The sequence below is a fragment of the Thrips palmi genome, unplaced genomic scaffold (genome assembly GCF_012932325.1).
Source record: "Thrips palmi isolate BJ-2018 unplaced genomic scaffold, TpBJ-2018v1 HiC_scaffold_18, whole genome shotgun sequence".
Lineage (NCBI taxonomy): Eukaryota > Metazoa > Arthropoda > Insecta > Thysanoptera > Thripidae > Thrips > Thrips palmi.
Window position 1 is genome coordinate 10,601,262 of NW_023144627.1, and position 23,318 is coordinate 10,624,579.

The following is a 23,318-nucleotide window of genomic DNA, read 5'->3' on the forward strand; positions in this document are numbered from 1 at the left end:
AACACTCCGGACGCGTTTTGAGCTCCATAGTCGCTAAATGGGACTTGAACCGAACGTGTGACCCCACCAATGGATTCCTCGTTCGGAGAGCAGTCCGTTGGTGGGGTCACACGCTCGGTTCGAGCTAGGGACTCTGGAGGTCAAAACCCGTCCGGGATTTCGACCGCCTCCACCGGTCTTCTCGCCCACTGTAACACGGACACCACACGGGCAGTGCTTACTTTAGATAATAAGGAGACGTGTTATGAAACTGAGTTGTTGTTATTAGTAAACAAACGTACCGATTCATGTACCAAAAAAAAAGAAGGGCGGAAAAAAGACAATTTCTGTAAATATATGTTACTGTTTCTTTTTCATACGAAACTGCAGTTTTTATTCGCACCCGCTATAACTGGTTATTTCCGCGGGACCAAGGTGGCGTGTCGCCGCGCCGCCGCAGTAGATAAGCCGTCGGGCAATGCGTCGACGGCGTGCTCCTAGCGACAGTCTGAGGCGGAGCCAGGCAGGGACAGGCAGACACGCGGCCTGCCTGATAGCGTGCTCGTGGGGGGCGGCGACGGAGCGCTTCTTGTCCGAGGCTGCTTTCGGCGGCTTATTTGATTAGAGCGATAGGGACGTCACCGTCCGGGCCGCGCCAGGACCGCCTCGCCGCGGGGCGGTCGCGGGGCGGTGGCCCCTGTGGGCCTAGTGGGCCCTAGCCCGGCCCTGGCCCGCGCACAGCCAGTCGGGGAGCTTCCAGCGAGCAGAGGTGAGTGAGAGAGAGAGAGAGAGAGAGGGGGGGGGGGGGGGGGAGGGAGACGGGGCGGGGGTGGCTTCGGCGGGTAGGTGTTGCGCGGGCCTCTCTGGCGAGCGATCCCGGAGGGCCGCCTGTCTCTGTCGCACTCATGGGGCGCTCCGTGCGGGTGCGAGAGAGACAGAGTCGCCTCTTCGGGAATCGGCCGGCCGGTCTGCCTTGTAAACTCTCCCCGCGCCGCGAGCTTCGCCTTGCTTCGCCTTGCTTCGCCTTGCTTTGCTTGCGACGCACTCCCGCTAAGTGAGGCGCGCCTTTCCCGGCGCGGTCCTGGACGCGCGCCAGGCTGGACCGAGGCACAACGAACAACCCGCGACTTTGTTTACTCCTACACTGGCAGCGACGCGCGCGGGTGTGGACGCGGACGGGGTTCGACTCCCGGCGGACCCCGCCGACGGCTCCGCAACGGCCGGCATTTTTCTCCTCCCTCCGTCTCGGGATTGGACTTCCCTGGTCGGCATCTGTCTGCGTCCGCGAGTATGAGAATGACCGCGGCACGCGCGGAACAGCCAGCGCGTGTCGGCCGCCTTCGCAGTGGACTGGCTGGCTCCTTGTTGACAGTCTGAGGTCGAGCGTCCGAGCCCCCGCGGCCCCCGGCAGCCAGCTGACCGATAAGCACATAAGGTGTGGCCTAGTCTCTCTCTCTCTCTCTCTCTCTCTCTCTCTCTCTCTCTCTCTCTCTCTCTCTCTCTCTCTCTCTCTCTCCGCGATGCTCTCGGAGCAGTGGGCCATTCATAAGGCATGACGCGGGCGGGATCGCTCCGAGGGTGAATAAGGAAAGAGGCTCGAGCCGAGGCTATCGCGGGTGGCGCAGCATTCACTCCCCCTCCCCTTCCCCCTCCCCTTCCCCCTCCCCTCCCCCCTCCCCTTCCTCGGCGCCTCCGCGTGTGGCAATTTGCCGGCGACACCAGCAAGACGAGGACGTTGACGGAGGTGAGCAGCGGCGGAGCCTTCCATACCATCACACTGAGTGCTCGGGGTGGTGGAGTCCCACTACCTCCTCTGTCCCTCCCCCCTCCCTCCTCTCACTCTCCCTCCCTCCGCGCCACCGTTGCGTCGTGAGCAACCGCGGTTAAACGGTTAAACTTGATTCTTCGACGCTGTCATCCGCGTATGACGGTGACACTGTTCGTCGGCGAATGACGTCATGATTGATGTGGATTCGTTCGTTTTATTGGCATAGCCAGGCGAGGGCCGACAGCTTTGATGCTGAGTGCGCTTGGCCTGGCCTGTACCTACCCCAGCATATAGCTTATCCTACGAAGCTTGGACGACACAGCTGAGTCCATGTCTATAATATCTTCAACCAAAAATAATGACAGGAAGATACCTTCTCTAGTGTTCCTGAGGGAGATGGGCGGTGAACCCATCTCCAGGGATTCCCAGGACTATCGGGAGATAGATTTTTCTTGGGTTTTGTATTTGTATTTGTATTGGTTGAAGGAGGTGGGCGTTTTGCACGTTTCAAATTACCGTTAAGGGTGCTGTCTTTGGTCAGCAAATATTATGTCACATCATATCGGAGAAAAAAAACGAATGTTGCCCGGATTACACTCTCAGCAGGTTACTGACTTTTTGCTTATTTTGTCAGTACTTATGCAAGTAATTTGTGCAACCATAATGCGACGTACTTTTCCTTTTTTAAAGAACTACTTAGGAAATATTAAATAATGTACTTACAATTTGGTTTTGTACATAGTTTTACTTACGAAATTAGTCACTTCGACTTCGTATTATTGTTGCTTATATGAATACGCAATTAATGAGGAAAAAGTCAGTAACGTGCTGAGAGTGTACGATTGAACGAATGTTTTGCCACATTCGCTGTAAAGCCGTCTGACTTCCGAGTCATTGCTCGAATTTGCCGACCGCGGCGAGCCTGCCAAAAGAGAGAGAGGCGGTTGTGTTTGCGAGTGATAAGCCACTTCGCTTTAGATAGCGCGACACGTGTCGCCCACACGAGAAGGAGAAGAGGTCCGGAAATAGCAATGACGAGCCGTCCGAGATGAGAAAAGTGACCCGCTCCAGAATGTCCAAGATTTGTTTGTATTTTTTTAAATATGTGTCCCGTTGCTTTCCGTATCTCCCTCCTCTAGCTTTCCTCCGATTCCTCCTAGTTTGGGCTTTGCAAAGAAAACCTAGCGTTTTATAACAAAGTATTTAGAGCCTACATAAGCTTGTTTCGTTTTTTTAAAACTAATGTTCTTCGTATAACAAACTAAATAGTTTTTATCTTACATACTCAAAGAACTGGGAAAGGTATTATTTCACCCCTTCCGCTAGTTCCAGATGTCGCCGCTGGACTGGGGGGGTGGGCTGGCCCCCCCCAGGGGGCTTCCCCGGGCTCGGCCCCCCCCCCCCGGGGGGGTTGGGGGCCCCCCCCCCCCCCCTTTGGGGGCGTGGTGGCGGCCCCCAAGGGTGGGGTTTGCCCCCTCGCCCCCCCCGCCCCCGGACCCCCGGACGAAAAAGGTTTTCGCCCCCCCAAAGGGCCCGCCCCAAGAATGGGGGACAGGGGGGGCTTCGCCTGCTGGCCCTTTGGGGGCCCAAAGGGGTGTTGCCGGGCCCCGTTTTCCCAAGGCCCCACGTCGCGGAAAAGGGTTTTTGCCCCCCAAAAAGGCCCCCTAAAAGGCGGAAGGGGCAAAACCCCAAACCAAAACCCGCCTTCAGGGACGTCCCGGGCGGACGCTTTCCCGGCCCCGCCCTTTTCCCCTAAAGGCCCCGGGGAAAAAGGGATTTTTTTGCCGGGAAAGGGAAGGCCGTGAGGGGGAAAGGGGCGAACCCCCCGGGGCCCTTCCCCAAATTCCCCGGGGGAACCCCAATTGTGTCCCCTTTCCCGGTCGCCTTTTGGGCCCTCATTTTTTATTTTAAACCCATAAAAGTAGGAAAAGGGGACGGGTTCGGGGACCCCCTTGGGTTTAAAATGCCCCGGGAAAAATTTTCCCTTGGGGGCCCTTTCAAGCTTCTTGGGAAATTTTTTTTTTGCCCCCATCCCTGGATGTTTAAAGAGGTGTGACATTTTTTAAAATAAGGAAAAATTAAATGTTTCTAAGTTTTCAAAATTTTTTTTTTGGACATGAGGGATGATCAGATGAATAAAATTGATGATCATAAAAAAAGATGATGATCATAAAATGTTTATGATGATATGATATGATCATGATGATGATCATGATGATGATGATCATCATGATGATGATCATGATGATGATGATCACGATGTGAATCCTTTCCAGCAACCTCTCCGGCATCACGCTGCTGGGCTACCCCGCCGAGGTGTACCGCTACGGCACCCAGTTCTGGATGGTGGCCCTGGGGTCCGTGATCGCCACGGCCGTGCTCTGCGTCACGTTCCTGCCCGTGCTGCACGCCCTCAAGCTGGGCTCCACCTACGAAGTAAGCTCAAGGTGAAGGCAGCTTGTGTTGCAGCACTGTAGAAAATTAATAGGAAAATCCCAGAAAGTGCGTTCGGAAGGTCCTTCTAAAATAGCTTCGTGTCTAAAAAAAAATATGTATTTTTTGTCCTAAATCTGTGGGAAACTCATAACACAGAAACATCCGAGGTTTTGGAAGCAATTTTTCTGGTAACGAACTCTCCGGGACTTTCCAATATTTTTCTAAAACAGTGAATCGCTAGTCCGCACTAAAGTGAACACACCTCCTGTAAAACGACCTGAGCTTGTCTGTGTGTGCAGTACCTGGAACTGAGATTCGACACCCGGTTGCGCAAGTTGACTTCCGTCATGTACACCATTCGGCTGGTAAGTTGCAGAAACGGCACCGTTCCACATTTCATATTTGTGCCGTCACTTTAACAGTCCAATTAGGCTACACCATATTCACACGAAGTATGTCATCGTTTACCCATGCTTGCCGACTCTCTTCCAACAGCTGCTGCTGCTGCCGTTGGTCATCTACGTGCCCGCCCTCGCCTTCACTCAAGGTGCGGTACAGACCTTATGTCAGCCCCCCCCCCCCCTTTTTCACCCCGGGACACACTGGAAGAAAAGAGTAAAGAGAAATTCAGAAAAGGCCTAGTCAACAATTTGCGTATACCTATCAACTACATGCAAATTCAGTACTTTTTTTCGTACCCGTTTACACGAGTTCATATGGAACACGGACGTATTTCCGTACTTCCTTCCTGTACTCTTCTGTACATTTTCCGTGCAAAATAAGGGATTTAAAGGAAAGACAGTGTACTGCAGGTTTGTGACCGTGTCCACAGTGACGGGGATCAGCATCCACGTGGTGGCCCCTGCCATCAGCGCCCTCTGCGTGCTCTACACCACGGCGGTGAGTCCTTGGACTGTCCACAGGGCCGGCAGCAACAGCGATGCGCTAGAGTCGTTGCCAACACAAAAAATGTCTTTTTTTTACAAATTTTGTACGAGACGCCGCAGTGTTTTGTGCACGCGAACTTTTCGTACACATTTGTACGCTTTTTTGCACAAAAATGGGGAAATATGTGTAGTTTTTCGCTAAAAAAAAACTGTGATGTCCCGTACAAAAGTGCACATAAAATTTAGTGTCAACGACCGGGAATATCTGGGCTTCGTTGTCGAACAATTGCCCGGTGGCCAACCCCCTTTGACACTGGTGCGCCGTGGCAGCTCAGCAGGTGGGCCGCCTTGGCGTACGATCATGTGTGGCCTAGCCTCTAATGGTAATGGGCCGCCTGGCAGGGAGGCGACCCCCTTGCACTCCTGCGTGGCGAGTCCGCCTACATCGCAGGCGCTCTGCAGGCCGACCACACCGAGAGAAACCATGAATTAATTCGGACACACGGATTCCCTTTTACCATTTGTCGATGGAAGCATCATCCCTCATGGTGAATTGGTTTCCAGGGAACGCCGAACTGATTGCTTGCGTCATTGTGCCACGGGCAGGTCCACAGGACTCTAGGCAGATCCAGAGTTTGGCCGAGGGGAATGGGGAAGCAGCACTCTTTTGCTTCCTTAATAGTGGCAGAGCGGGGTTCTGTGCTGCCTTCCCAATGGCTATCTAGTGTCCAAGGGTGGTCAATTCTCTCTCTCTCTCTCTCTCTCTCTCTCTCTCTCTCTCTCTCTCTCTCTCTCTCTCTCTCTCCCACTCCATCCCTTGGTGGGTGCTTTCCGGTCCGCGAGGTACCCGTGCAGCGCAGCGCGAGTGGGGTGTGCGGGCGCACTGATTCTGGCGAGTCTCGCTCTGTCTCTCTCGCACCGCCACGTCCCTTCCCATGAGTGCGACAGAGAGCGACAACGCTCCGGAATGGCACCGCAGCGGTGCGGGCGGTGCCACGAGAACCCCGCCAAAGCTGTGAACGGGGCGGACGGGCGAAGCGCGAAGCGGGTGAAGCCGAACCGGTTGAGTGATCACAAAGCCGTTCATTGGGGGGGAGGGGGGATCTCTCGCGCAGCAGCGCAGCCAGCGGGCACGGCAAAGGAATAGCAAAGTCAGGTCCTGTGGACAGAATTACAATAATCTGCCTGCGGGCTTTGCCGCCGGCCGGGCCGTGGGCCCAGCATAGCGGGCCCAGCATAGCGGGCCCAGCATAGCGGGCCCAGCATAGCGGGCCCAGCAGTGGCGTGGCCACGCTGGCCGGATCAGAGGGAGGCTGTTTGCGCCGCGACCAAGGCGGCGGCAGCGGCGCCTGCAGACTCACTCCGAGCGTCGTCGCTCTGTCTCTCTCGCACTCACGGGGAACGCCCGGGAACGCCCCATGAGTGCGAAAGAGACAGAGCGGTGAAAACGACTTTAGGAATGAGTCTGCTACCGAGCGCCAGGTGCCTCTCCCCTCCCCTCCCCCTCGCCTCCCCCTCCTCCTCCCCCTGCCCTCCCTTCCCCTCCCTTCACCCGCCCCCTTCACCCTCCCCTTGGTCCTCTTCCTCCTTTCCCCCTCCCCTCCCCTTCCCCCTCGCCACCCCCCGCTCACGCTGCCACGCCCACGCACGTGTTACACGGCCAGCTACCGCCAGCAATTCGGCGATTAGTCGTAGGCGCCATTTGGGTGGACCATCGTTCTTCCCGACGTCAGAGCCAGGGCGGGAAGAAAAGCCAATGATGGCGTCCCCGTGGCCGAGGGCGTAGAGACACCGATCTCGCAATCTAGGGACTGGTGTTCGACTCCTGAGCAGCACGAAAAGAAAAAGATTGGTTCGCGTTCCCTATGGTTTTAAATAACATTGTTGTTGATATATCTTAAAATTGGGTGCGTCTTAGAACGTCTTAGAAACCAAGTCGTACTTAATTACGGCAACTTATATCGATGAACTTTTGTTATGGAACCGCGTCGAACTAACGAGAAGGCTGTCTGCGACTCGTTTTTTTCTCGCCTCTCTGCTGAACATCCCGCAGTCCCCTTCTCCGAAGACTCTCCGAGCCAAAACTTGCTTTTTTGCAGGGCGGCCTCCGCGCCGTGGCGCTGACGGGGTCCTTGCAGCTGATGGTGATGCTGGCCGCCACCGTGGCCCTGCTCGCCGCCGGCATCCACGACGTGGGCGGCTTTGGCGTCGTGTGGCGTCGCATGGAGGCGTCGGGGCGCGTCGAGTTTTTTAAGTGAGTGGACAGGCAGTAAAACAGAATTGAAGCTCGAAGGGGCAACCACTTTCGATGTCTGGGTACATTAGATTTGTGAAGTGGATGAGATTTTGTCGGGATACTGTAAATGAGGCCAGGTAGAACTTCTATGAGGCCTGGGACAACTTCTATGGGGCCTCTATGAGGTCTGGTAGAACTTCTATGGGACCTCGAGTTACCGAGGAGTTTCTGAGTTATGGAGGTTTACGTAAACTTTTAGCTCAGCAGCGAAGCCGAAGGGTGGCTAGTACCCGCACAAATGAATACCTCAATGACAAGTTTCGCCAATTATTTAATTTTTTTGCCTTGTTAGGGGAAGATTTCGGATTTCAAGGGATTTTAGGCGCTCAAGTAAGTGGACACCTCGCTAGTGGTCACCCCCTCGTTAAAACTGCAACCCACATCCCTCTTACGGTGCCATGCGCGGAAGAAAATAATTTTAAATGAGAAGGTTTTAATTTAAGAGTGCAGCGTTACGCGTCCCTTTGCAGCATGGACCCCAACCCGCTGACCCGCACCACCTTCTGGTCGGCCACGCTCGGGGGCACCTTCTTCTGGCTGCAGATGCTGGCCGTGCAGCCCAACTCGGTGCAGCGCTACCTCGCCGTGCCCACGCTCGCCGCGGCCAGGAGGTCAGTCCGTCTCACTCGCACTCCTTGTCGTTGCACAGTGGGCCAGAAGACCGGAGGAGGCGGCCAAAACTCTAGACGCGTTTTGAGCCCCAGAGGCGCTGAGTGGGACTCGAACCGAACGTGTGCCGACGTGACACAATCGAGAACAATCCGCATTCTCGCGATGGCGTCACAATGGTTGAACAGTGTGAATGCGGTGCTGCGGCGCCAGCCCCGCTCTCCCATGTCTTGTCGTTGTCACCTGCACCGACATGCACTGCAGGACGGCGGGCCTCCAGTGCGGCGGGCTTGTCCTCACCACGACGCTGGCCTGCTTCCTCGGCGCCGTGGTCTTCGCCAAGTACGACGGCTGCGACCCGCTCGTCACCAAGGTACTGTCGCGTCCGCGTGCACTGTGGGCCAGAAGACCGGCCCCAGCGGCCCAAACATTTAGACGCGCTTTGAACTCCAGAGTCGCAAAGCAGGACTCGAACGGAACGCGTGACCCCACCAATAGATTCCTCGTTCGGAAAGCTATCCATTGGTGGGGTCACACGTTCGGTTCGAGTCCTGCTTAGCGACTCTGGAGCTCAAAACGCGTCTGGAGTTTCGACTGCCTCCACCGGCCTTCTGGCCCACTGTGGGGGAATGCAAGCCCCTCCAAGGTGGCCCCCAAGTCGGACTCGCGTCGTCGGGGTGGTCCGGGTGGCGGAGCGCTGCAAGCCGCACTCCGCCCGCGCCCCGCTGCGCAGCCTGCCTGCCAGACCAGCAGGCCTGTATAAATAATTACCCAGAGCATCCGTCTGGGGATCATTAGAGACGAGAGAGCAACGCCGAACCGCAGCACGGCCCGTTCAGCCCCTCTCTCTCCCACCACGCCGGCCCGCGCACCGCGAGCGAGAGAGACGCCAGACAGGGCGGGACCGGGGCCTCCAGCCGCCCCTGGGCCTTTACACCCAACATCTTCACCTCCGAGTTCTCAAGTTAGGAAGCCAGCTGGACCAATATGGCTCTAAAGAATTTTCACCATTGCATTGAAAAATCTACACTATAAGACTTTGAAACTGTATCAAAAAAATTTGTTTCAGAAAAAAAAGCATGTTTGTTTCTGTTTTTTCGAAATTGATAACGTATTCTGTGCGTTCACACAAAACCCAAGGATGGTAAAATTTCCACAATCGAGGGCGGTATTTGTTTTACCGCCTTTCCAAGTGAGGTATTCATTTTACCGCCCATTGAAGGCGGTAAATTACCACCTTCCACAGTTTTATCGCCTTGAATGTTCCGTTTGCAGGGAAATTTAAGGCGGTACAGCGGTGAAAGGTGGTAATTTTACCACCTTCAATGGGCGGTAATTTTTGTACCACACTTGGAAGGCGGTAAAACGAATACCGCCTTCGTAACACCATGTGTACCGCCTTTCGAATTTGGGTGTTGTCTCACTGGCAAGCTAGCGCCCCTTTAAGAGATACGGGCCTGCAACGCCACGGGCCACTGCGCTTTGCGGCGCTTTGCGGGCAACGCCGGGCAAGGCGAATAAAGAGAACCGCCAGACGCCCTCTCGACGGCGGATAACGAAAACCAGCAGACCGCGTTTTGATTTGAATTTCAGCGGGGCCCGTAAAGTGGGCGAATTGCTCTCTGCTTAATATCTGATGCACCAGCCGAGCCGGTCTTGGCTCCTTCCAGCGGGCACGAGGCCCAGTTAGTGGGGAAGCGCGGAGCCGTTTTCTCGGAAGTACAAATTTGTGACTGCTAGGAAAAATGCAGCAAAACTTGAATTATACTCCTGGCAAACTCTTCCTTCGATTTCTTTGATTGCATGTACTTCCAAGGAGTCTATATCATTTCTCCTACCTAAATGTTCGCCTACCTGTCTATTTCGCCTACCTATATTTCGCCTACCTAATAAAAATATTGAATAAAAATATTCAATAAAATATTGCCATTTTTCGCCTACCTATAGTTCGCCTACCTAATAAAAAAAAATGAAATAAAAATATTCAACAAAAAAACGAAAAAATCGGCGGCAAAAAGTGGCAATACGAAAGTCTCAAGGAGACCCGCCGATCAGCTTCGGTGTTCTTATGGGAACCGGGCCTTCATCCGACGCTCCCTGCCGCGCAATTCGACAGATTAGTGGGTTCGTATTAGGCTGGCCCACCCGAAGTGCGCGCGGTTTCTGTGGTACAGTGAGAGTCCAGATTCAGAGGCCTTACCTCAGAGGGGTCACATTGGGTATTTGAACCCGCGACCCCGAGTGCCGACTCTAGTCAACTCCTCTACCCTGACCGCTCAGCCACCGAACCAGCTTGTCGGCGGCGATGTCGCAACTCCTCTTGAGCTGCCATTCGAGAAATCTGGTCCCGAAAAAATGGTACTTTGAGCGGTCTCGAACCCGGGACCTGCTGCTTCCCACATCATGCTCTTAAGCACTGAGCCACCGGGACGCCATGGCACCCGCCCTGCCTGCGCTGGTACTCAATCTTCTCTGGATATACCTCCCCAAGCAATTGGTCGCCGAAAAAATTGTGTATACTACCGGTCCCGAACCCGGGACCTGCCGCTTCCCACAACGTGCTCTTAACCACTGAGCCACCGGGGCGCCACAACACCCGCATTGCCAGCGCCGGTACCCAATCTTCTCTGGATATACCTCCCCAAACAATTGGTGGCCGAAAAAATTGTGTATACTACCGGTCCCGAACCCGGGACCTGCCGCTTCCCACAACGTGCTCTTAACCACTGAGCTACCGGCGAATCATGGTAACCGCACTGCCAGCGCTGGTACTCAATCCTCTCCGGATAGACCTCGTCAAGAAGTCGGTTGCCTCTGCCGAAAAATATGCTCATGGTACTAGTCTCGAACCCGAGACCTGCCAGTCAGGAACGCAGCACTCTAACCACTGCGCTATTAGGTGGCTACGCACAGCGCTCACCCCATCGCCGAAGTTATTATTTGTCCAGCATCAAGCAAGATGGGTGGCTATTGAAGTTTGGCGCTAGGTAAGTGGCGTGCATAGCAACCTGGGGTACCATGATCCTCCGGTAGCTCAGTGGTTAAGAGCACGTTGTGGGAAGCGGCAGGTCCCGGGTCCGGGACCGGTATTTTACACAATTTTTTCGGCGACCAATTGCTTGGGGAGGTATATCCAGAGAAGATTGAGTACCAGCGCAGGCGAAGCGGGTGCCATGGCGTCCCGGTGGCTCAGTGGTTAAGAGCACGATGTGGGAAGCGGCAGGTCCCGGGTTCGGGACCGGTAGTATGTACAATTTTTTCGGCCACCAATTGCTTGGGGAGGTATATCCAGAGAAGATTGGGTACCGGCGCTGGCAGGGCGGGTGCCATGGCGTCCCGGTGGCTCAGTGGTTAAGAGCACGTTGTGGGAAGCGGCAGGTCCCGGGTTCGGGACCGGTAGTATACACAATTTTTTCGGCCACCAATTGCTTGGGGAGGTATATCCAGAGAAGATTGGGTACCGGCGCTGGCAAGGCGGGTGTTGTGGCGCCCCGGTGGCTCAGTGGTTAAGAGCACGTTGTGGGAAGCGGCAGGTCCCGGGTTCGGGACCGGTAGTATACACAATTTTTTCGGCGACCAATTGCTTGGGGAGGTATATCCAGAGAAGATTGAGTACCAGCGCAGGCAGGGCGGGTGCCATGGCGTCCCGGTGGCTCAGTGCTTAAGAGCATGATGTGGGAAGCAGCAGGTCCCGGGTTCGAGACCGCTCAAAGTACCATTTTTTCGGGACCAGATTTCTCGAACGGCAGCTCAAGAGGAGTTGCGACATCGCCGCCGACAAGCTGGTTCGGTGGCTGAGCGGTCAGGGTAGAGGAGTTGACTAGAGTCGGCACTCGGGGTCGCGGGTTCAAATACCCAATGTGACCCCTCTGAGGTAAGGCCTCTGAATCTGGACTCTCACTGTACCACAGAAACCGCGCGCACTTCGGGTGGGCCAGCCTAATACGAACCCACTAATCTGTCGAATTGCGCGGCAGGGAGCGTCGGATGAAGGCCCGGTTCCCATAAGAACACCGAAGCTGATCGGCGGGTCTCCTTGAGACTTTCGTATTGCCACTTTTTGCCGCCGATTTTTTCGTTTTTTTTGTTGAATATTTTTATTTAATTTTTTTATTAGGTAGGCGAACTATAGGTAGGCGAAAAATGGCAATATTTTATTGAATATTTTTATTCAATATTTTTATTAGGTAGGCGAAATATAGGTAGGCGAAATAGACAGGTAGGCGAACATTTAGGTAGGAGAAATGAACAACTCCCCTTCCAAGTACTGCTTTGAAAAATCTGTCCCAAATTTTTTAGTTACGCACTAGTCTATTGCATTATTGCCCCATAAACACGAAACACTCACAAAGCAGTCAAAGAAAGTCAAAATGACGCCAGAGTGATGCTATTTTTGTCGAAATTTCGACTAAAACGTGTCATATTGACATCAAAATGACGTCACCGTGATCGTTTTCGTGTTCTTTGGATGGGCTTGTGTACGACACGGCAAAAGTAATACCTGGAATTCCCAGCCCAGGCCTCCTGGAAAAAATGGGTCTTTTTTCCAGGAGGCGCCTTGGAATCCCACGTCTTGCTGTTGCGAGGCTGTTGCTGTGGAAGTATTAAAGGAGTCAGCCCCCTTGCCAGGGCCTTGGCGCTTGAATAGCCGGCCCTTGGGTTCCAGGAGGTGCAGCGGCCGGACCAGCTGGTGGCCTTGATGGTGGAGCAGACGAGCAGCAGGGTGCCCGGGCTGGCGGGCCTGTTCCTGGCCGGCCTCTTCAGCGCGGCCATGGGGTAAGTCGGACACCGCACTGCCAAAGGTATTAATTGGATAGTCCCGGAAGTGTGGCACAGAAGCGGGAGCATGCACAGTGGGCCAGAAGACCGGAGGGTGCGTCCAAAATTCTAGACGCGTTTTGAGCTCCAAAGTCGCTAAATGGGACTGAAACCGAGTGTGTGACCCCACTTATGGATTGCTCTTCGAACGAGGAATCGATTGGCAGGGTCACACGTTCGGTTCGAGTCTCATTCAGTGAGTCTGGAGCTAAAAACGCGTCTAGAGTTTTGTCCGCCTCCACCGGTCTTCTGACGTACTGTGGCATGGTTGGGTTCGGTCATGTTAGGTGAGGTTGCTGACGGCTTGACTCCCTCCCGCAGCAACCTCTCCGCGGCGCTCAACACGCTGTCCGGCACGCTGTACGCCGACCTGGTGTCGGGCTGGCTGCCGGCCGCCTGGAGGGCCAAGTCCGGCGTCGTCATCAAGGCCCTCGGCGTCGTCATCGGCGTCTGGGCCACGCTGCTCGTGTTCGTCGTGGAACGCATCGGCGGTCTGGTGCAGGTACGCTGGAAGTGAACCACAACCACCACCGCCCACAACAAAAACACCACCACCACCACCCACAACAAAATCAACCCCCCCCCCCACTACCACCACCACCACCACCACCACCACCTCTACCACCGCCACCACCTCCACCTCTACAGGGGCGTTGTGGCTCAGGGACCCACTGCTGATTGTTTGGCGAGACTTTTCATAAGATGATGACGATGATGTGCAGGTGGCGATGAGTCTGGGCAGCGTGACCAGCGGCACCATGCTAGGGCTCTTCACCCTGGGCATGCTGGTCCCCAGGGCCAACGCGCTGGTGAGTGGAGCCAGCAGCCTCCTCCCGTCATTCAAACACTCGCGATGAATATTTAAACAATTACGCGTTCCTTGGCCGGCAGGGCGCGCTGGCGGGCGCGGGCGTCAGCGTCCTGGGCACGGCGCTGGTGGTGTTTGGCCAGCAGTCGGCCATCGCCGCGGGCATGCTCAAGTGGCCCGCCAAGCCGACCAGTGCGGACCAGTGCGGAGGGTGAGTGCGTCCGGCGTCCTCCCTGGACGGAGAGGCGTGGATTTTGGCGGCGCACAGTGGGCCAGAAGACCGGCGCAGGCGGCCAAAGCTCTAGACGCGTTTTGAGCCCCAGAAGGGCTAAACAGGGCTTGAACCAAACGTGTGACCCCACCAATGGATTCCTCGTTCGGAGAGCTATTTATTGGTGGGATCACACGTTCGGGTCGAGTTCTATTTAGCGAGTTCAAAACGCGTCTGGGGTTTTCACCGCCGGTCTCCTGGCCCACTGGGTGGAGGCCCGCAAGGCGCGGATTCAGGCGGGAGGAACGGGGTTCATTCGAGGGTTTCCAATCAGCCTGCCTGCTTGGCAATGTCTGGGTTTCGCTCCCGCCTAGAACTTGCCTGCCCATCAGGCAGGCTGAGGTTGGCAACCCTCTCGACCCTCAGGCACGCTGAGGTTGGCAACCCTCCCGACACTCTGACACCCACTCATGTGGCATCACTCTGCAGGCCCCCCGGACTGCTGGCCGAGCCCGCGCCCGCCGAGGTGTTCTTCGTGCTGCGGCTGTCGTACTTGTGGCTGGTGCTGCTGGGCACGGCGCTCACCGTGCTGGTGGGCACCGTCGTGTCCCTGCTCACGGCCCGCCAGCCCGGCCAGCCCGGCCACCGCGACGTCGACCCCGCTCTCCTCTTCCAGTGGCGACGGCCTGGGCCGCGCGCGCGGCAGCAGCAGCACGAGCTCAACCCGATGGTGGCGGAGAAGACCTGAAGAAGCCAGAGGCGGCTGGAGGAACGGCAACGCCGGCAACGGACATCTTGGAAATTCCAGGACAACTTCTTGCCTCCGACCTTCGGAAAATTCCGAAACCTCTCTTGTTTCTATTTAGAATGAGTTTCCTGCTGGTATACTAGTACAAAAATGACTTTTTGAAACACGAAGCCTTTGGGAAAAGCTTTGGAACGCACAAGAACGCACTTTCGGGATTTAAATCGTTTATTTTTAACAGTGTAGGCACGTTTTCTCACTGTTTTCTCATCAGCACTGTAAATTTAATTGAACTCACACATAAACTAGCATAAAATGTAAATATTTATCGAATGCGTAATGGAGCGGACCAAATAAACTGTGTTAACTTCTACGGACTGTGATGAAGCCACCATGTTCCTTTTCTTAAAATAAAAATAAAGTAAATGGAGACACCGTAAGGTAGTGAAAAATTTATTTACACGTGTTGCACTTTACAGGAAAATGAATATCACAGATCTTTTATTTTTTTTTAATCCGCTGCCTGTTTTTGGTATTTTCATACCAGTGAGCCGCAAGACACACCGATTTTTTTCCTGCCCGTCCCAGCAGTCACGCCGATCTGCCTGCAGACCTGCTGACTTGAAGGCGCGGCGCGCGACACAAAACTCGTTCGTCTTACGAGTGGAATTTCCAGACGCCGCCGGGGTCGCGCCGTCGCTCGACGCAGACACGCTGAATTTTCGTTCTCAGTGTCGGCCTCCTCCTCCTTCTCCCCCCCCCTCCTCCGACCTGCTCCTACATGACACGGGCTGCCATGGTGGAGAGTGGCAGCGCCCCTAATGCACGGGTCGCTATGCAGACGCGTCGCTTCGGTTACCGAGAGGGCTTCGCTTCCAGGGGTCGCTGGCAATATAGCGAAGGGGCGCATGGTTTAGCTGCTGGTGGGCACTCGCAGTGGGCTAGAAGACCGCTGGAGGCGTCCAAAACTCAACATGCGTTTTGAGCTCCAGAGTCGCTAAACAGGACTCAAACCAATTATGTCACGCCACCAATGGATTCCTCCGTTCACTGCAAAGCCAGTGGCAAGTTTACTTGCCACAAATTTGGCAAGCCGTTTTGATTGCCAAAATTTGGCAAGCTTTGGTCGGAAATCTTCATAAGCTTGCCATATTTTGGCAAGCTAGGTGGTATTTTCGGGCCTAGCTTGCCAATTTTTGGCATTCAAAACGGCTTGCCAAATTTGTGGCAAGTAAACTTGCCACTGGCTTTGCAGTGTTCGGGGAGCAATCCATTGGTGGGGTAGGCCTAACACCGTTCGAGTCCCATTCAGAGACTCCGGAGCTCAAAACGTGTCTAGAGTTTTGGCCGACTCCACCGGTATCCTTGCTCACTGTGGGCACGGTCTGGTCGCTGGTGGGCATAGCCTGTGGGCTGATTCCGAGCGGGTCGCCCTGTCAGTCGGGACGGGTGCTAGAGAAGCCCCCCCGCTCGAAATCAGCCAGCAGGTGGCCATGGTCTCGCTGTTGGCGAGAAAGGCGGACACGGCTTGGCCGTCGGCGGGCTACCCGCTGGTGGGCTAGCCGCGCTGGTGGGCTACCCGCTGGTGGTCTTCCCGCTGGTGGACTTCCCGCTGGTGGACTACCAGCTGGTGGGCCACCCGCTGGTGGTCTTCCCGCTGGCGGGCTACCCGATTGTGGTTCATTCGCTGGTGGGACACCCGCTGGTGGGCTACCCGCTGGTGGGCTACCCGCTGCCGGGCTACCCACTGGTGGGCACGGCCTTGTACTCGTCCAGGGGTGTCATGGTGGTGGCCGCGGCCGCAGCGAGCTTGGCGCACTGCCGTCGTTTCGGCAGGAAGTGCGCCACCACCGGGGAGAAGAGGTCGGGGTCGGCGTCCTCCAGCTTGTTGGCGCCAGTGGCGAAGGACACGACTAGCGCCACCACCATGGTGACCGCCATGCCCAGGATGCCGAAGTAAAGGTACGACACCTGGGGGAATACACCAACGACGAATCATTATCATCCATCATAATCATCATAATTATCATCATCACATCATCTCCACATCATCATCATCATCATCATCATCATCAACATCATCATCAATGGGACCCACCTTGAAAAGCGGAAAGACATCCGCGTCCTTGGGGTCCACGAATGGGGCGGCCGTTGGAAACCCACCGTCAAGAGTCGCACTGGACAGCGAATGGTAAAATTAATGTTCAGAAAAAATAAAACAAGAAGCAAATACTTTCGCTGATGCTACGCTGATTTTCTTCGGGACCTACTTTGCGTAGCAGCCGTCCACCCGGGTCGGCAGGGTGGCGTAAACCAGTTCTTTGGAGGCGATGGCGTGCGCGTTGCCGGCGACCGTGAACGTCATGAAGATGAGACTGGTGATGGAGCCGACGATCGCGCCCTGAAGTACACACAACACTGTTAAGCCCGAATCGCTTGCCAAACGCACTGTTTAGCGTGAGCCAAAACGCCAAAACGATTCACGCTTACAACTGTGGGCCACGTTTGTCCACACTTGCTACATGGCTCGCTGTGGTTCAATATCATGGGTCCCCTGCAGCTTTGAGACAAACCGTGCCTACCACTTGGAAGCGTGAGACTTCATTCGCGCTAAACATTGTGCTGAGACTGTCCCGCCCTTGGATTTGCAGTGTGCACCTTTTAATTTGATCTCAACGAAAAATTGAAGGAGGATCTCACCATGCTGTTGGCCCAGGGGAAGAACATGCCCAGGATGAAGAGGCCGAAGGACGCCCCCGCCGTGATGCCCAGGAAGCTGATGGCGATCTGCAGCACGCCGCCCAGGTGCTCCACCACGAAGATCATGGCGATGCTGAAGGCGCCGATCACCAGGGACACCATCTTCATGTGCGTGGAGGCGCGCTCGTCGGACACCTTCATGGGCAGGCACTTCTCGATGAAGTCCGTATACAGCGTCCCGGACAGCGTGTTGAGCACGGCCGACATGGTGCTGCGGCGGAGACGGCGAGTCAGACAGGAGGGCTCATGGATGGGTACCCGCCCGCCCGGGCTGGACCAGGTCTGAATCGGGTACCCGGGTATGCGGTCAAATTCGATGACCCGGGTATCCGGTTCGCGGCCTCCTCAGTGGGTTAGCAGTGTTTCCACTTAGGGGGGCGAAAAGCCTTCCCACGATGCACTGGTCGAAATGGTAGCGAACCTCAGCCTGCCTCTATCAGACGAAATCTCGAAAGCAAAGCCCGGCAGTGCCTAAATGTAACCTTGCAGGCAGGCTGAGGTTGGCAACCCTTTAGACTGAGTGTATCGTGATCATTTTGGACCACTTATGTCGATGCAGTTTACCTGAGTGCCGCGCTGAAGACGCCGGCCACGAAGAGCCCCGACAGCCCCGGCCAGTCCCTGCCCACGTCCATGACGAAGTACGGCACCAGCTGGTCGCCCTTGCGCACCACCTGTACGTCGGGGTGCAGCGGATCGCAGTAGAAGTAGCTGGCGAAGATGATGATGCCCGTGAGCACGCTGAAGAGCTTAGTGAGGAAGTAGCCCACGGCCACCATCATGGACGTGTGCCTGGCGCCCGACTCGGTGGGCACGCTCAGGTAGCGCTGGACGCTCGACGGCGACGTTCCCAGGTTCACGATGAGCATAAAGAAAGCGCCCACCCCCACGTTCCAGAAGGTGCAACGCGCGTAGAGGCTGGGGTCCATGCTGCGGCACAGAGCAACTCCAGGTCAGTACACTCTAGACACTACAAATACAGAGGTAAGACCTTGCCACTCCAGGGGCGAGACAAAAAGTATTATCATCCGAGATTGTTTGATTGGCGGCCGATAGACGGCGCTAGCGCCCCCTGTGACAGTTGTTCGGGCCAGCCGAGCGCAACCGGGGAGGCGAGGGAAAGGGGGACGTCACCCAGCTGCACTAGTGGACGAATGGCAACCCATGATCGCTCCGGCGCCCGCCGACCAGCGCGTAGGCAAGCCCGCCCGCACGACGGCGAGCGGCTTGCATACCTTCAGAGTTCTACGGGGTTTCTGAAACACCTGGTACTTCTGTCGCTACATGAGGCAACGCACTTGAACAGCTCCAGCCGGCCGCCCTCGATGGCTCTCTCCAGGACGACGCCGGCGCCGCCGACGCGGAGGACGCCCAGCACGATGACGGCCAAGGAGGCCAGCACCAGGAGCGCCAACTGCAGCGCGTCCGTCCACACCACTGCCTTGAGCCCGCCCTGGAACATCAAAGTAAGGTAAGTTTCCTGCAACCTGTATTTTTCTCTCTATTCCGAGCTCAAAATAGCACTTTTGTGTGTGAAAATGGGGAGGGCGATGCCCCCCCACTAGATTATTATTATTATTTTTTTTTTGGGGGGGGGGGGGGGCAAGTCCCCCCCCCCCCCCCCCTGCACCCCACTTCCGGCGCCCTTGTGTAAGTTTTTCTCAGTGCATGATATTAATATTTTTAGAGTGTATTTTCCGCGTCTTTGCACCAGCGGTGTTTTCTCATGATTCTGACTGGTCCGCGTTTTTCTCGGAGAAGCGCGTCTATTTTATTCCCGACACCTGAGCCGGTACTTAGCAGTCGGAGCTAGCACAGCTAGCGGAGCTGTTCCTCATGATTATGGCTCGGCAGCATAGTCAGGCAGTTCCGCGAGCCTTCAGCCGTTTGCATAATAGCCGCTTTGATGTGCAAAATGATGCTCGTCGCGAGCAGTGTTAAGTCGAAGAACAGAGACAGAAAAGTATAAAACGTAGAAAGAAAGTCTGTGAGTTTTGAAGGTGAAATTGGCGGGTCCGGCAGCAGCGTTTCGCGTCAGTTTCACGAGATTTGCACCACCATGACTGTTTAAAGTCAAGTGCAGTGCTCGCGGCAGCACCATGGATGTCAATGTTGAGGTCAGGGGCCGCTCCGCACGACTAGCGAGCGCGAAGTGCAACTCAGTTGTCTTTTTTTCCTGTCGGTGAATTGCGTTGGCTGAGCCAGAGCTCGTCAACTCACATCGCGCATCTACGAAGGAACAGTACTAAATGGTAAATAACGTCCCATATAAAAGAGTCTTTTGGCTGAGTTTTCATGCTCCCTATGCTTTTTAGTGGTTCATTTGGTAATATTTGTGGACTTTTAACGGCGATACACTACAAACCTAACTGTCTACTTAGTACACACTTACAAATGCATGCTTGCAAGTACACACTTACAAACGCATACTAGGCGAAGTACACACTTACAAATGCATGCTTGACAAGTACACACAAATGCCTATGCTTAACATGGACTTACACGGCGCCAAGCATGCGTTTGTAAGTGTTTACTTGCCAAGCATGCATTTGTAAGTGTGTACTTGGCCAAATATGCGTTTGTAAACGTACACTTACATGCATGCAATTATGTGTACTAAATAGACTTTTTTGTAGTGTATGGTAATAAAACACAGATAATTTGCATCCTGCGTACGAAGTAATGTGCGAGTTGACAACCCCTCAGCGTCGGCAGTTGTTTGCTTGCTTTTAGCTGCGATATTTACCAGTGTGGTATAGAAAATGCAGACCAAGCAGGCAATCGGGCTGATGATGTGCACACTGACGCCGCTCACTGCAAAATGGACGAAAGGGATTAATTGTTAATTGATTTGATCGCGATTAAGATTTTAAATTTGTGACTGGGGCCACTGTGGGGCCACTGTGGGGCGGTGGACTTGCCTTGGTTGAGGGCCAAGCATGGCACGTAGATGACCACGGGCATGTACAGCAGCTGGAACGGAGAGGACCGTGTCAGCTGATTGAAGAGTCGCCTCCTCGCTGTCTCCGTCGCACTCATGGGGGTGCGAGAGAGACACAGCGACGGAGCCTCTGCTTACTTACTTGTTTGTATTAGTGTATGTATGCCCCGGCCCTATCAATCCCCTGGAATGCGTGAGACTCACTTGTCCGATAGCGAAGAGGAAGGAGCCCAGCTTGCGCACGCTCCTGTTGAAACGGAGCTCTAAATACTGCAGAGCAAAGTGAGCGTGGCGTGAACAAAGTAGAAATACCGAGAAAATGCACGTCCTAAAATACATTTGGACATCCAACTATCCGGTAGTACCTCAAAGGACGAGTTGCACTGCAGGTTGTAGAACATGGGGATGAAGAGGTACATGACGGCGAGGGTGGCGGGGAACACCATGAGCCCCAGCAGGGCGAACTGGGTGCCGTACAGGTACATCTCGGAGGGCACGGCCAGCATCGTGATGCCAGACACATTGCTGCACGCAAATCCCGTCAAGACGGTCAACGATTAACACACTGAAAATTGCTCGCTTTTTTGCCTATTTTTGGAGGAAAATTTCAGATTTCCAGACATTGTAGGTTTTAAGCACTAAAGTGGACACAGGACATGATTTCTTGACTGTTTGGTCCCTCGATGGCTAAGTACACCAGTAGGTGTGTTGCACGGTTGTCCCTGTACACACTTAATGTTATGTACAATTTTGTACGAGACGTCACAGTTTTTTGTCCACACGAACTTATCGTACAAACTTTGTACGAAAAACTAACTGCACATATTTACCAATTTTTGTGCAAAATTGCGTACAAATTTTTATGAAAACTTCGTGTGCTCAAAAAATAGTGACGTCTTCGTACAAAATTTGTACAAAAAATATTTTGTGTGAAGATGCATACTGAGAAATCTTGAGTTTGAAGTGTACCTGGAGATGAGGGACATGGCGATGGGGAAGATGGCCATGTTCTTGCCGCCGTGCAGGTACTCGGACACCGAGTCCTGCTTCTTGATGCAGCCGTAGTACACGCCGATGAAGGCGGACATGAGCATCATGACGATGAACAGGACGTAGTCGGCCGAGTTGAACGTGAGCACCATGTCGAACTGGTCCACCGTCTCCTCGGTGTCCGTGGTGGCGGCGGTGGCGGCGGCGGCGGTCACGGCGGCCATGGTGGTGGACATGGTTCCCGCTGCACAGAAAGCGCGAATTGAGTCGCCGCTCCTACATCGACCGATGCGTATTTTCCACGGGAACGGCCCCAACTTGCACGCGTCGTGCCCGCCGAGCGCGCCACTGGAAAAGAAGAGCCGAGGAGGACGGCATTCATATCTCACCACATCTCGGTAGATAAACTCTACCCCCCCCCCCCCACTACACCCCCTCGCGTCCCCCCGCCCGCCAGCCCGCGGCGCCAACAGCGCACTTACCGTTTACCAAATTAAAGTCCCCCTTTGACCCCCACCCCTCCCTCCTCCGCCTCGCCGCCGAGCCCCGCCTTTTCCGCGAATCACTGGGAATCCTGCCCCGCAGCCAGCAGGCAGCCAGCAGGCCCTCTAGGCTAGCATGGCTGTCGTGGCGAGCAGCCGAGGCCCGCAGTGGGGCAGTGCGCTCTCGGGCAAGACAGCATCCGTCACACAGTGGGCCAGAAGACCGGTGGAGGCGGCCAAAACTCTAGACGCGCTTTGAGCTCCAGAGTCGCTGAACAGGCCTCGAACCAAACGTGTGACCCCACCGATGGATTCCTCGTTCGGAGAGCAGTCCATTGGTGGGATCACACGTTCGGTTCGGGTCCCGTTTAGCGACTCTGGAGCTCAAAACGCGTCTAGAGTTTTGGCCACTTGCACCGGTCTTCTGGCCCACTGCGCAGCGGGGCCGTCGCCCCCGAGGGGAGCCGCGCTGCAAAAAAAGGCAAAGCAGTGCGTGCACCTGGGCGACCCGGCACCGCGGGGCCTAGCCAGGCCCAAGGCCAGGCCGGGCCCTTGACCCGTGGCACTACTCGACAAAGAGCAGGTTCACTGAAACGGAATACGTAATAACCACCCGCTGCTGCTGAACACCCTCCGGAGTTCTCCATGTCGCAGCGGCAAAAAAAATAAAAAAAAAAATGAGGCGGCACGAAATGCGTTGTCGATGGGGTCTCGCACTGGAAGGTAAAATTAAACCGAGAGAGAGAGGGGGAGCACAGAGTGAGAGAGAGAGAGGGGGAGAGAGAGAGAGAGAGAGAGAGAGAGAGAGAGGAGAGAGAGAGAGAGAGAGAGAGAGAGAGAGAGAACAGACAGAGAGCGAGACTCTTTTTTTAGACCACTTTCAAAGTCGGCGCTGAAGAGCCAACGCCGCGTTACTCGCTTCCAAACCCAACTGTGAGGTACCCAAAACTTGAACGGCGTCCCGGAGAACAAGATAATTCAAAAACGCGAACCGATTCCAAAACTCGACAAAGCGTGCCGATTTTCCCGCCCGCGCGCCGACGAGCGAAGCGCAGCGCCCCTCGCGGGCGGAGGCGAAACTATTGGCCAACTTTGGCTCCGAATGAAACCCGGTGGCTGGGCCCGCTGGGCTGACGACAAAGAGTGTAGTAAATCCGCCGGTGTCATGCTGACGTAATGTCGACGAAGATAGCGCCAAAAATTCGGGGTGGGTGACTTGCTCTTTCCAGGAATCGGAGCACAATTGAACCCTCGGCAGGGCGCTTTGTCAAAACGGCACCCGGCGCGCCGCCCCGCGCCGACCGGGTATCTCAATGCCAGGGTAAACAAAGGGCCGACGCAAGAAACGCTTTGGAAACTACGTCAGTGACGGAGATAAGCCGCTGAAAGTGCCACTGTTAACTGAATTATTACGGTGTGGTGACATTGAAAATGCCGCGGCGAAGTGTAAGTGAGATCTGCGCGTACCGTCCAGCCAGCTGGCTTCGCGCGCCGATACGGAAAATCTCTCCGTCCTGTGACAGGTGAGTGTGGCTGGAAATTATTCACACCGAACAATAATGAGCGCGAAAAATAAGTAAAGAGTTGT

The 23,318-nt window shown here is 55.0% G+C and overlaps 2 protein-coding genes across 5 annotated transcripts; one reads left to right on the top strand and one right to left on the bottom strand.

Annotated features, from left to right (window-relative positions):
* The first annotated feature begins 69 nt into the window (after positions 1 to 69).
* Positions 70 to 14,997, top strand: LOC117644573 (sodium-coupled monocarboxylate transporter 2-like). 4 transcript variants are annotated; one of them, XM_034384142.1, is made up of 13 exons: positions 70 to 748; positions 4,024 to 4,183; positions 4,483 to 4,548; positions 4,679 to 4,730; positions 5,016 to 5,083; positions 7,170 to 7,324; positions 7,837 to 7,977; positions 8,240 to 8,348; positions 12,642 to 12,751; positions 13,115 to 13,295; positions 13,516 to 13,602; positions 13,685 to 13,812; positions 14,302 to 14,704. In XM_034384142.1, the coding sequence occupies exons 2-13, from the start codon at positions 4,091 to 4,093 to the stop codon at positions 14,558 to 14,560; spliced, it is 1,449 nt and encodes a 482-aa protein (XP_034240033.1). In that variant the 5' UTR covers positions 70 to 748; positions 4,024 to 4,090; the 3' UTR covers positions 14,561 to 14,704. The 4 variants fall into 4 exon arrangements, with proteins under 4 accessions (XP_034240033.1, XP_034240032.1, XP_034240034.1 ...); XM_034384140.1 differs by having other exon boundaries at positions 442 to 748; positions 7,837 to 8,348; positions 14,302 to 14,997; XM_034384141.1 differs by lacking the exon at positions 14,302 to 14,704 and having other exon boundaries at positions 7,837 to 8,348; positions 13,685 to 13,932.
* Positions 14,998 to 15,819: 822 nt separating this feature from the next.
* LOC117644574 (sodium-coupled monocarboxylate transporter 1-like) lies at positions 15,820 to 21,612 on the bottom strand. Its single transcript, XM_034384144.1, has 12 exons — positions 21,567 to 21,612; positions 21,228 to 21,492; positions 20,624 to 20,783; positions 20,463 to 20,528; positions 20,239 to 20,290; positions 20,064 to 20,131; positions 18,616 to 18,770; positions 17,882 to 18,247; positions 17,258 to 17,528; positions 16,828 to 16,958; positions 16,656 to 16,734; positions 15,820 to 16,528 (listed from the first exon to the last, which is right to left on the bottom strand). The coding sequence occupies exons 2-12, from the start codon at positions 21,482 to 21,484 to the stop codon at positions 16,298 to 16,300; spliced, it is 1,836 nt and encodes a 611-aa protein (XP_034240035.1). The 5' UTR covers positions 21,485 to 21,492; positions 21,567 to 21,612; the 3' UTR covers positions 15,820 to 16,297.
* Positions 21,613 to 23,318: the final 1,706 nt, after the last annotated feature.